This window comes from Triturus cristatus, chromosome 8, assembly GCF_964204655.1.
Source record: "Triturus cristatus chromosome 8, aTriCri1.1, whole genome shotgun sequence".
Classification (NCBI taxonomy): Eukaryota; Metazoa; Chordata; class Amphibia; order Caudata; family Salamandridae; genus Triturus; species Triturus cristatus.
In genome coordinates, this window is record NC_140591.1 from 465,606,580 (window position 1) to 465,619,880 (window position 13,301).

At 45.1% G+C, this 13,301-nt stretch overlaps 1 protein-coding gene across 2 annotated transcripts in view; it reads right to left on the reverse strand.

The window, feature by feature from the left end:
• Positions 1-5,377: 5,377 nt before the first annotated feature.
• Positions 5,378-13,301, reverse strand: part of SPRYD7 (SPRY domain containing 7) — an 875,965-nt gene continuing 868,041 nt past the window's right edge. For both annotated transcript variants that reach the window (XM_085621932.1, XM_085621931.1), the window contains one exon: positions 5,378-6,989. In XM_085621932.1, coding sequence (XP_085478058.1) covers positions 6,892-6,989 — 98 coding nt within the window. In that variant the 3' untranslated portion in view covers positions 5,378-6,891. The remainder of the gene's footprint in view (positions 6,990-13,301) is intronic.

Sequence of the window (13,301 nt, forward strand, 5' to 3'; positions counted from 1 at the left end):
GTGTGACATCTCACTGGATCTGTACCACCTTGGCCAACTAAGTATTTTAAACTTAATACTAAAGGATTGTGGTCGCTCTCTGGGCGAGCAACAACCTCCATATCATCCAACAGGGACCAATACTCCATTTTTAACAAGATAGTCGATTCTGCTAGTACTGGCCCCATTATCATAAGTAGGATGTCCGTTTTTATCAGAAAGGGAGCGACCATTAGCCGCTCTTAGCCCCCATTCCAGACACAAACCAAGCCAGTGTAAAGCCGCCTCAGTTGCCTTTTTGATGGGATTTAGGGCCAAGACTGGAACGTTCCAAACTGCATCTTCCTCCTCCCGTATATCCTGACTTTCACACGCCAAGGGTTCAAAATTACAATTCAGGTCCCCTGCTAGTATAATGGGGTTGTCCCTCCCAATTACTTCTAGATATGAGTCTAACTCATCAATAATTGCAGGACACCTCCCCCCCGGCAGGCCACGAGAATAAATGTTTATAATAAACAAGCTCTTGTGGTCAACCCTACTTAGTTTTATTCCCAGGATATCAGGGTTCAAAACTGGAACTTCCACTATCCTATAATTATTAGCTTGCCTGACCCATATAACTAGGCCCCCAGAGGGTCTTCCCTTTTTCCCCTGTATTGCTGGTTTAAAAAAGTTTAGGTAACCTGTCCGATATAACGGATCAGGTGCCCAACTTTCTTGAAAAATTATAATATCAAACCTGTCAATGAAGACTGTCCAGTCCTCCGAACCTAACTTCCCCTTTAATCCCGCAATATTCCATGAAACAATTTTCAGCCCAGTTTCCTGAAATATTAATTTTGCTTGATTCGTTCCCCCCATTATTGGGCCCTGCTCACCCCTCTCTGATAGTAGACAACTGACAGGGGGATATCTAACTGTAACAATCCCACAAATCTTGTCATTTTTCTCTTTATTCCTACCATGATCTACTGAAGCCAAGTCACATAAACTACAGCAGGCGGCACCATCTGCTACTGGGTCATTATTATTATTAAAACCCTCAGCAACTCTAACGTTAGTATCTGGTAGACTGACCCCACCATTATTAGGAGGAAGTCAATCAATACACTCTAAATCAGAGAGTGGTTCAAAACGATTATACAGATGGGGGATGGAATAGGGGGTATAAGGTGCCAATCCATTTAGGAGCCTACCCTTGGATTTACCATGATAGTTAAACATAGGTATAGTAGGAGGACCCCCATATCGTTTTGGATAAAAGTAATTAAGGTCCAAAGTTTGCACATCACCCATCCTACCACATCTAGGTTCCCTACGTATGAAATCCACCACCCATGAGTCCCTAAAATTGACAATAATACAATCCCCCTCTAGGTCCTTAGGGCAATGCCCCACCCATTTTACTCTTCTGACATTAAGAATTTCCGTAACAGAGGTCGGTGGGAGAGGTCTATTTTTATTCAGCCAAAAGACTTTTATTTTTAAGCTCCCTAAATGTTTCGGAATTTTCACCTTTAACAACAGATACTCCCGTCAGAATTATTGTATATGGTGTGGCCTCAGGAGGAAGGTTAATGCTGGGGACATTCTGTTTTGGATCCCTCTTAACAGGCTCAGCTGGAGGGTTCTCTAGACTCCTCAACTTTGGAGCGCTTTGATTTGACTTTGATTTTTCCTTTGCACTTCCCATGGATTCCTTATCAATATTAACATCCTTGATATTTGTACTTATCGATGGTTGTATGCTAGAATATTCAGCAGGGGCTTGGATTTCAGGTATAGTACATACGCCCGTCCCAGAATTTTTGGGGTTTTTAGTTATTGTTTGGGACATATTTTGCTTATTCGCCAATTCTTTTAACATCTCATTAGCGATAACTGTTTTCTCCAAAGATTCCATTTTAGCATTCAACAATCTAGTACGTTCAAGTAGGGGTATCATAAGTGACTTAACTATTACTTCTATACTATTTAATAATTCTTTCTCATTACCTGGGACCAACGGACAAGGTGGACTAGTATCGGTTAACACAGGTATGGGAAAATGAGGGTTGGAATCAGCCAATGGATTCAATACTGTAGTATTAGATTTAGGGATCTTAGATATACCTCCCTTTTGAACTCTATTCACTCTTTTCCTTTTACGACATTTAATAGTCTGGGAAACCCCCTTAAATATTTGGGGTTGAGCAGAACAACCAGTATGTAGGGCAACATCCTCCCAACTAAAGTTAGTATCACTAGAGGACAAGCCATCACCTATTATATTTTCAATGGATCCGTCCTTGTTATGGCATAAGCCTACTGGCACTGGACCAGGATCTTGGTGTAGGCTTGTATGTAGGGCTATAGTGCTCACTTTACTAGGAGAAATCGCGGTGGCAATTTGGCCCAAGAAGAGCGCTTGCCTGTTATAAGGCCTAAAGATAGACGTTTCTCTACAAAGGCGATTTCTTTTTCTAAGATACCCGTCGCTTTAATTAAAAAAGCATCAAGGGGACCTGTTACCACCCCTGTCGAAGTCTGGACTTGTACCAATCTCTCTTTCCCTGAGCGTAAGGACATAATGGCGAATACACAATAAGAGATATCAGTCTCAATTTAAATAGAAAAAATTACAATTCCTTGCTTAACAAGCCAAGAGGGTAGGCCCAGCCCAGCCCAGCCTCGGCAGCCCTCGGACGGCCTCAGACGGCCCGCCCTTTGCCCGGGCTTAGCCCGGCGACCACCCGCGTGCGTCCCGCGTTGCGGGGAATTGTTTCGATCAAATAGTCCTCCCAGGAGGGGGCGTGTCCGCTGGGGAAGAGGCAACAGGTGTGGGCAGCAAAGCCTGCTGGGCCTCGCAGTCCCGCAGCGTGACCTTGCAGCAGTCCCAGAGTCTGATGAACGGCGCCCGCGAAGCGGGGGTCGTGAAAGTTTCCCAACACAAACGCTGAAGCCAAAAGCCAGGAGGCAGGTAGAAATGAGTCCGCATTATGAAGCACCCGTAGAGCGAGTGGTCTCTTGAGCTTTTAAGCCAGGGGGGGCGTGTCCGCTGGGGAAGAGGCAACAGGTGTGGGCAGCAAAGCCTGCTGGGCCTCGCAGTCCCGCAGCGTGACCTTGCAGCAGTCCCAGAGTCTGATGAACGGCGCCCGCGAAGCGGGGGTCGTGAAAGTTTCCCAACACAAACGCTGAAGCCAAAAGCCAGGAGGCAGGTAGAAATGAGTCCGCATTATGAAGCACCCGTAGAGCGAGTGGTCTCTTGAGCTTTTAAGCCAGGGGGGGCGTGTCCGCTGGGGAAGAGGCAACAGGTGTGGGCAGCAAAGCCTGCTGGGCCTCGCAGTCCCGCAGCGTGACCTTGCAGCAGTCCCAGAGACCGATGAACGGCGCCCGCGAAGCGGGGGTCGTGAAAGTTTCCCAACACAAACGCTGAAGCCAAAAGCCAGGAGGCAGGTAGAAATGAGTCCGGATTATGAAGCACCCGGTATATGCGTTTTGTTGTGTGTGCCAAAGAAATAACATCCTACAGCCTTTTTTTTCACACACATGTACCCCAGCAAGTATGTCACAATTCACTTTACGTTCTCTGACTGCAAAGCAAGAGGAGTATGTAAACACCAATACATGTTAGAAAAACAAAATCTGTATTTTGTCAGAAGGCATTGCATGGCGTTTGACCTCGGTCTTTGACGTGCAGCAAATGTGACCAGATAAACACAGAATTTAAAGACATCTTCTCTATTGTTTGAACTTTCGCAACCCACAGCCTGGGAAACATTGCTCTGGACTTCTGCATTGAAGTTCTTTGTAAGGAGAAGGCGGCCTCAATGTACTTTGATACTTCTTTGTTTAAAATAGCACCAAAAGATCTAGAACCGTTCTCCAAGAAGGGCAACTGACCCAGCCTGGGGTGTATCTTTATTTGGATAGTCTATCTTCCCTCTATAGAGGCAGCCATATAGGCTGTTCAGGAGGCATATAGAATGTTACCCCCATCATAAAGCTTTTATATCCAAAGGGGTTAAAGGGTTTGGTCAGATTTGGATGTCTTCAAAAAGTTCTAACCTCTAGAAAGAGCTTACCACATCAAGTAGCCTATCATGGCAGAGTATGAGGTCTTTTATATGAAACTTTATCAAGATCTGTCATGATGACTGACAAAGAGGTTAAGGTTTTGAGAACAGGGTTGACTGCCTTTTTTCTGAATTTGGACAAAAGGCAATAATACTCACTGATCCTATTTGTTGTAGGGGGAAAACAAAAGTTTACCAAAGGCAGACTAGTAGTAAAAGCGAGAGGAGTGATATTCAGGTATAGTCAACCCTCTAGTAATGCATTCAATCATGAAAAAATAATAGAAAAAAGCGTTCATATTCCTTTTTTACTAATTCTTAATTGAAGATACAGAAAACAGGAATCCCTCCAGAGAAGTTGATCCAGAAGGCATCAAGCACCAGATGCTCTCTCTTTTCCTATTCCCCTTTGGTATTTTCAAATTCCTAGTTAGAATGATTTTTAACTTCCCACAGATGTATTCCTGTAAGGAGGACTGAGACCCTTGACAAGTCCTGATCACATAAGTTAATGAAAAATCATTTTAGGGCCCAGTTCAGAAGTAATAAAGAATTACAAATCTTAGAACCAACAGAGGGTGGTATTGGAACCATATAGCTAATGCTTATTGCCACCCTTTGTGGGTTAGTCACCACTCTTAGAAGGTTTTTAGGGCGGGGAGATGGTTCTGGGTACTCTTTTTTCAGGGGAATCCATATTCAGAAGGCATAAGGACATCTTTACACACCCTGAGACAACCCCAAAACCTTCCAGAACATAGACTAGCTGAAGAAGTCCTCCCTTGAAAAAAACGACTCATGAGGACCACCAAGGTGTCAAGAAGCGAGTTCTAGTTGCTCCAGAAAAGTGAGGCCAGACTCAAGGTCCAAACATTTTTTCTTAAGAGGCCTTAAGATGATGTACAATCAATGTATAATGAGACTGCCTACCTTGGAGTCCAGAGACACAAAGAATGGTCTGGGTATGCCTGCAAACTGTGTCAAAGCAGGGCAGTGAAGAATTATGGAAGTGTGACCCTAGTTTGCATGATGAGAATAGACCTTAACTAGGGCTTGTTGTACGGCACTCTCAATCAGGGTATTAAGACAGGAGGGCTGGGGCTTCAGTAGTATCTGGAACCATAATCGGAATCATGAAGCACTTTCACGACAAACTGTTTGCAGAAGGGGCAAAAACAAACCATATCCATTTTCTTGTCAACGCTACATTGAAAATCTGCCTGTAACTTTCTGAATGTTTATTTGGAAGTCTTCCATTTGATCAAATTTCAGGAGTTCATGTTAATAGATAAACAAAAATGTTTTAGGTCAAATAAGAGAGAAACAGAAAACTACACCACTGGGTGCAACAGGAACTTTATTAATTCAACAAGTGTGCCAAAAATTCAAAACAAAACAAACCATTATCAATTGTTATTTACATACCCACAATTGTTCAACTGGAACACACCACCTGGCCTACAAAGTGCAGATCATAGCTGCATTAAAAATGGCAGCATAAAGAATTAGTGCCTATGGACAGAAGTTGTATCACTGCAGGCCCATCAATTTATGAGTGAAAACTAGGAAACTAACATTAACACTGTAAATTGTTTACTTAAAATACAACCTCCAAATCTGTTAATGCTACCTTCACATTGACTAGCGTAGGTCTCTGTGTTTTGGTCAATGGCAAGGATCCACCAAACCACTGCACATCAATAACTTTCTGCAAAATATACTAATACAGAGCAGTGGATTTTGTACTCCTTATTTATGTACATTTTTGTAACACTCCGTGAAACACAAAAGCAGCATCTGCTCTAGGGCCAACTTCGTAATTCTGGTTCTTGAAGCTCAACTACTAACATCAATTTTGGGAATAATATATTTTATTTCCAAATATAAACATCTGGCTACACAGACAAGTCATTTACAAAAATAGTTCCACACATTCTTAAAGCTTATTGTTTAACTTAAAAAAATACACACAAAACCCAACCCTGATCTGTTTACATTAGTAAAGTCTTTTCATTTCAATACTTGCATTAATCATAAATTATCCAATGACCATTATTCACAACTGTATAACGGTCCATAAAACTAACAGTCTATTCTGATGTATAACTTCATCTTATCCCAAATGTAAACCTACCATAGAATATATACATATTGTTTTAAATTTTTTCCCTACAGGTCCAGAGGGACACCATATAGGCAAAGAATCACAGACTACCGAAATCCTGTTGGTCAGATGCAATGTTTTGGCATTTACAATGATAAATACTTACTCGCATACACCATAGGCCTTGCATTGGACAGACGGAATGAAAAAAAATGGTATGTCTCCTTAAAACAGATTTTGAAAGTGGATACCATGGCTGATGGAGAAGTGGGACTAGCTTGGACTATCACTATTAGCTAAGAGACAAACAAAAGAAAACTGGCTACTGTTCCAAAATGAACAGTCTCTATGGGAAGTGGTCAAAAACACAAGCTGCTTAATTGCCATCACCCCATAAAGAACCTTTCATTAGGGTAACCGTCTGTAAAACAAGAAATCTTTAAGAAACAGCATCAGGCAAAGGTCTAGTTAATACAGCATCTGTGCCACTGGCATACCTTCATTCCCATTTACATAAGCAACAAGAATAAAAAATAAAAAAAAAACACAAACAGCTTGCAAGACCGCAGAGTTTCACGTCACACGTGGACACGCTTTAAAAATCAGCAACCGGTTACAGTTCTCTGGTGCAGATACAAACACTCACAGGCAAAATACAGACAATATTTCCAAGACACCATGTGAAGCTCTGGGTGAACAGCAAAGGCTTTGCAAGAGTGCTGGCGTGCAATTCCTCAGCGATGTCAGAGCCTAGAAAATCTGTTGCTCAAAGAGAATTTTTTCGAACCCTGCTGGAGCCGTGTGATAGAATTCACTGAATTGGCAATCCAAAATAGCACTGTCGTCCACTGCAAGACAAAAAGGGTGGGAGAGGGATCTAAGGCAAATGAGTTAAATATATTAAATAGATGCAAACCAATCAGTACAATGTCCCCTGTTCTCAAAATTATAGTTTTTACTATTAGGCACTTTCTATACAACTTCTGCAAACTAGTAATGACGAATACCACTCTGTGATGACAGTTCACCATAAAAATACAGGCTTAAAAGTGACATTCAACACACAACAAATTTGCAAGCAGTGATTAACACCTTCATTCTTCACACCCTATTTTTCTCACCACTCAAGTCCAAGAAACAATCAAATGAGATGCGTACCATGTTTGATACATGCACATGAGGGCTTGGTACGCCTTGCTGTGTTGAAAGTAGTCTTAAAAGCCTACTAGCAAGGTTACTTAACATGGAGGTTGGTGATCATTCAAGTTTGTCACCCTGGGGCTCATTTGTCTTTAGAGAAAACTACTTCTCTAAAAGAGAAAAGGAAATTGCTATTGACAAGGATTAATTCTATTATTAGTATTCAGGAGAGGGGTCTGCCAAAAAACAAAAATCACAAGTAACTGACATTAGAAGCCCAAGCACTTACTTATGTCACAGATACCTCTGCCTGGGTATGATGCTCCAAGCAGCTGCGGAGAGAAGCTCTACCCTACCTGTGCCTCATTCCCTTCTGCCAACCAGTTGCCAAGTCTTTCAACATCCTTAAGGTGTAAGCGGTCTGGCTCTCCACAGGAGCCATAACAGGTAGGGAACGGGTTTACTGCATCTGGGTTGGCTGGTGCATACAGGCCAGGCTCTTAGCACAATTCCTTCACATTTTCAGACTCTCCCATATACTTAATAGGCTTCAGCAGTAAAGCAATATCCAGCGAACGTACATAATTATCTGGTTTGGCACTGAGGGAGCTGACATCTTTTACAACACAAATCTCAACAAGACAAATTAACAAGGAACGCCAAAGCTAATCGTCTTGCCGTTTAAACAATGAAAAGGTCTTCACAAGTGCCATAAACAACACAGAAAAAGGTTCAGTATAGACAACGGTACATTTTTTTTCCTCACACAAATTAGCACACATACAAAACTACATAAAGGGTTTCTTCGCTAAAGATAGACATGGTTCAGACAGCAAAAGTAGGTGACCCTGACAGAAGAAATACAACCTTAGTAGAAATCACGTAAGCTTTACTCACACAAGTGCAGCAGAAGTGATTAATTCCTTCTCTCACACACGCTGTCCAGCAGTAGTGCAGACACGCACTCCAAACCCTGAACCTCCACCCCAGAAGGAGCAATGATACACGCTTCTATTATGTCAGAACAAGTATTGGCCATAGCACCCAACACAATATTTTACCTTCAGTAATGATTTTTCTGGTGGATACTTTATCTAATTGCAGGTTCCACAACATAGAATAATCCCCAGGTGCAAGAATGGATCTGGAAAACTCCAACGCAACACTAGGTGGTGCTGTGCGGCTCAGAGTTGGTTCATACTGCCCCAGAAGTGGCAGAGCAAAGCCACATTTGAGCACAAGACCTGCATGCGGATATTAAAAACCAATACAAAGATGTGTGCTCCTAACAAGTTGCTCTAGCTGGGTGAATAAAAACAACCAAAACATGGGAGTTTGTTGACAAAGAGTCAGTAAGTAACAAGTCCAACCATGTGAGAATGAGATAGAAGCAGAGTAATTTGAACGAGGATGTTTTTTAAACTAGCAATATAGAAAACCGTAGCGTCAAAAGCAGGATACTGCAGGAAATCACGTTCTCGGTAACAATTAGAGTATGATGCTAAGAAACCAAACTATGCACAAAATGCAAGCCAAAATGCTCCAGTAACTTGAAAATAATAAAACAATGTGTGGAAAGAAGGAATACAGTTATCTTGGGACAGTAGTACAGCAGCTCTTGTATTCTTTAACTAGGAGAGTAGACGGAGCAGAACATTATTTTTTTTAATTTTTTTTTAATAACAGTTTTTATTCAGAACAAACAGCAGCCTTGAAAGACATTATACAGACACCATTGGCAGAGTTACACAAGGTTTCAGCATTGTATCACAACCTTCGGACCACCAGGAGCACAGAGGACTACAATCTCTGGTGGCATCACACTGATTATGATGGTTACAACTGTGTGCTCAGGTCACGATAGCAAGAAGACACGCTACAGGTTCACTTGTAGGTACGCACTATCATCGGCTGCCCAGGGCGGGGGCATCAACATCCCTCCCCCCTCACGACGATTTACTCTCCCTCCTCAGTTCTACCGTAGGAGATATGCAGATCTCACACCTATATTTGTTCCAGCGTCCCCACTTATGAGCCCATTTTCGTGGACACCCTCTCCCTTTATACACCGCTTTTTCCGCAATCATGGCATAGTCCATGTCTTTTGCCCAGTCCCGTAAGTGTACGGACTCGTGTCCACCCCCCATTTCTGGGCGATATTTCGTTTTGCTATGCTCCAGCCCATTGTGGCCCACGACTGCTTCGCCTGTGAGAGGTCAGTCGCTTCCCAGATATTAAGGAGACATAGTGTGGGAGATGGTTGCATGGGTTTGTCCTGACCAGTTGCCGGGTGACGTCTGTCCAGTATTGTTGTATGCGTGGGCAATCCCAAAGGATGTGTATGAATGTGCCAAACTGATTACAGTGCCGAAGGCAGAGTGGATCAGGCCTCCTACCCTGCCTAAATAACAATGCGGCATCAAAATACACCCTGTTGAGAATCTTGAGCTGGACCAGCCGTAGTCGCATCGGAATAGCCACCTTCTGGGGAGAGGACAGCGCTTCTCTCCAGTCGTCATCAGCCTTCTCCCCCAAGTCAACCTCCCAGCTTGACCGTAGTTTCAGCATTGGGTCGGTTCGGTTGTTGACCAATTTCTTATACATGAAGGAGATAGCCTTACGGTCCATTGGGTCCAGTAATAGCCTGTCCTCTAGCGGCGAGGAATCCGGAAGGGGGGTATCCTTCGGGAGGGCCGAATCAATGGCATGACTGATCTGGAGATATCGAAAAAGTCTCCGATGGTGCTAATTGGTACTTCATTTGAAGGTCCGCGAAAATTGCTTTCTTCCCTTTCACCCACATGTCCCCCACCGTAGAAATCCCAATCATGTCCCATTTATCAAATCCCGCACAGGTACTGAGGCAGACTAAAATGTCTGGTTCCCACAGGGGGGTAGACTTCGTGAGGCGTCCCTGCCAACCCAGCCTTCGCTGGACTCCATGCCACACTTCCGACGTACGTGCCATGGGGCCAGTCAGACGTAGCTTTCGATAGTTTGTATACAATGCCCTATTGTAGCCCCCCTTATCCATTAGCCCATGGTCGGTGCGAAAGCTGAGGTCGTCGTGCGGTCCAAACACCCGTCTGTTAATGGCTGTCAATTGCGAAGCCTGGTATTAAAGGCGCATGTCCGGCAACCCTATACCCCCGTCGTACCATCCCATAGTGAGCTTAGTTATGGCAGTACGAGGCGGTTTGTTCTCCCACAGCAATTCCCGCACTGCGGCTTCAATCTGCAGAAAATATGAATTAGGAATTGGATTGGGAGCATTTTGTAGGGCATACAGAAATCGTGGCAAGGCGAGCATTTTGAATAGAGACGCACATCCCAAGAGAGTAAGGGGGTGCCCTCCAGTGTGCTACGTCTGATCTAAACCGCTGTAGGGGCCCCATAAGATTTCGTTCGAGGAATAATGTGGCATCAGGTGTAATAAAAATGCCCAAATATCGGAAGCCCTGGGTCGCTACTGGTATGTCGTATCTTCGAGGACTTTGTGGGGGTTCCCCCCAGAGCGCGTACATCTGGGATTTGGACCAGTTTATCTGGTACCCTGAGTGTGCCCCAAAAATATGAAAAATGTGCTACACCCGACCTAACCAACGCGCTGGAGAAGAAAGATAAAGAAAAATATCATCCGCATAGAGCGATATGCGGTCCGCATGGTCTCTCGTCCATTTGAGGCCTCTGATGCCCGGGTCTCCCCTAATCCAAACTGCTAGTGGCTCCAGCACCATGGCAAAAAGGAGCGGTAACAGCAGGTATCCTTGTCTTGTGCCACGACAGAGGGGGAAAGAAACAGAGCGATGGTTGCTTACGGAGACGTGCGCCGTGGATCGTGTATATAATAGTCTGATCCACCCAATCAGTTTGGGTCCAAACCCCATGCGGGCCAGAACAGCGAACAGATACTCCCAAGCAATAGAGCCAAATGCCATTTTGGCATCAAGCGCAAGCAAAATCCCTTCCTCCTCGAGTGTTTCTATACACCCCAGTGCACCATGTACACGACGCAGATTCCGTGCTGTATTCCGTCCCGGCATGAATCCCGACTGGTCTGGGTGAATCAGATCATTGAGATAAGGGAGCAAGCGATTAGCCAACAGTTTGGCCAGAATGTTGGCTTCCACAGTGATCAGAGATATGGGCCGGTACGATGTGCAATCTTCCGCCAGTTTACTGGGTTTGTGAATAACCACAATCGTGGCCGCGCGAAGGTCAGCCGGGAGAAGCCTAGATTCATAGCTTCCATTATAGAGGTTAAGCAAATGGGGCGCTAACTTCGTTGCCATGGGTTTGAGAAGTTCGATAGGAAGTCCGTTAGGACCCATTTCTTTACCGGCACGAATATCCTGAATTGCCTTTTGGATCTCAGTTACAGACAAGTCCTCATCCAATGCCTCTCTACCCTGCTGGGAGATACGTACTATCTCTATAGTGGCGAGGAGATCTGCTGCCATTGAAGCTTGTGAAGCTTGCGGAATTCCGTATATATTCTCATAATGGGTCGCAAAGGTGTCAGCTATGCCTTGCGGGTCAGTGATCAGCTCGTTATTAGGCCCCTTTATTACTCGTACCCATTTCGCTGACTGTTCCTTACCTTCCAGCCATTTTTTTTTTTTTTTAACATGTTTTTTATTGCAACATTTTCAGCAACATAACCATCGGGGCAACCGGCACCCCCTACAATCTCCGGTCATATTCCTCGGTTTAGCAACGTACACAGCCATTCAGCCCACATCCCGGAGGCCGGGCGGCATAGATGGATAGTTAAGCAATGGAACACAACTATCGCCTCACAGCGGTGCCTAGTGCATGCCCCATGGGAGCCTCTGCTTTTCTGTCCCACCAGCTACATTCTTCACCCAACTCAGTGTAGCATTACCCTCCCACCGCAGGAACTCCCCCCCCTCCCATCCCGCCCCCCCCAACTGCTGCTGCTGCGGGCCCCTCCAGTGGTCCCTAACTCTAGTTCGTGCCAGCTATCTGGGGTACATCTATTGTCCTCAGCCTCAAGGAACTCCGTTCTCCTCACGCTCCCGTTCCGCTCGCTCGAGCCGGCAATCCTGCAGGGCCTGCTTGATCTGCTCCCATGCCCTTACCCACTCCAGCCCCGCTTCATTGTCCGTCCTAATCGCTTGGCGCCTTCTGACTTCACTCTCACATCCTGACCATTTTAGTAACTCGGAGAACCACCGCCCGATCGATGGGCCCTCCCGGGACTTCCAGTGCCACGTAATCTCTCTCTGGGCCAACATAAGCCCCAAGTCTATAAATTTACTCGTCACTTTTGTCTTTGTTGTGTGAGGGAACCAGAGCAGCAGGCACGCCCCCATATCAAACTCGACCTCCCTATCCGTCGCAGTATTCAAGATCTCTCCCACCTCAGCCCAATACGACCCGAGCTTCGGGCACCCCCACAGCATATGCTCTAGTTCAGCTCCCAGTGTGAAGCAGCGCGGGCAAGCAGCCTCCTGCACCTTAAAGTGCCGGCTAATCTTTCCCGGGGTCAAATACGCCCTGTGAACGATGAAGAAGTGCACCTGCTGAAAGCGGGCATTCCCGCTACCCTTCCACGTCCTCCGCATGACGTGGCTCCAGACCGTGTCCGGAATGGGTTCCTTACCTTCCAGCCATGCCAGTAGTTTACCTGTGCACTCACCCTGCTCATAAATCCGGTGACGAGTAGCCAGGGAACGTCTAGTGGCGTACTCTAGGAGCAGTTGCCTATAGTCCTGTCTTTTAATATTGAGACGGTGCTGGGTGTCAGGATCAGGGCCCTGAGAAATGGCTCCCTCTAGGTGCAAAATATCAGTTTCCAGTTCAACCACCCTCCGATTACACTTGGCTCTGTGGTCCACCATCAGAGATAGAGCCCTCCCCTTGATCACTGCACCGTATGCACCCCAGAGTGTCACTGCCGACTTTACTGATCCCAAATTTTCTTCAAAGTAATAATCTGTGTCTTGTCGCAGGTTCTCTCTAATATGTGGGATCTTTAGTGCCCATGGCTGTATCAT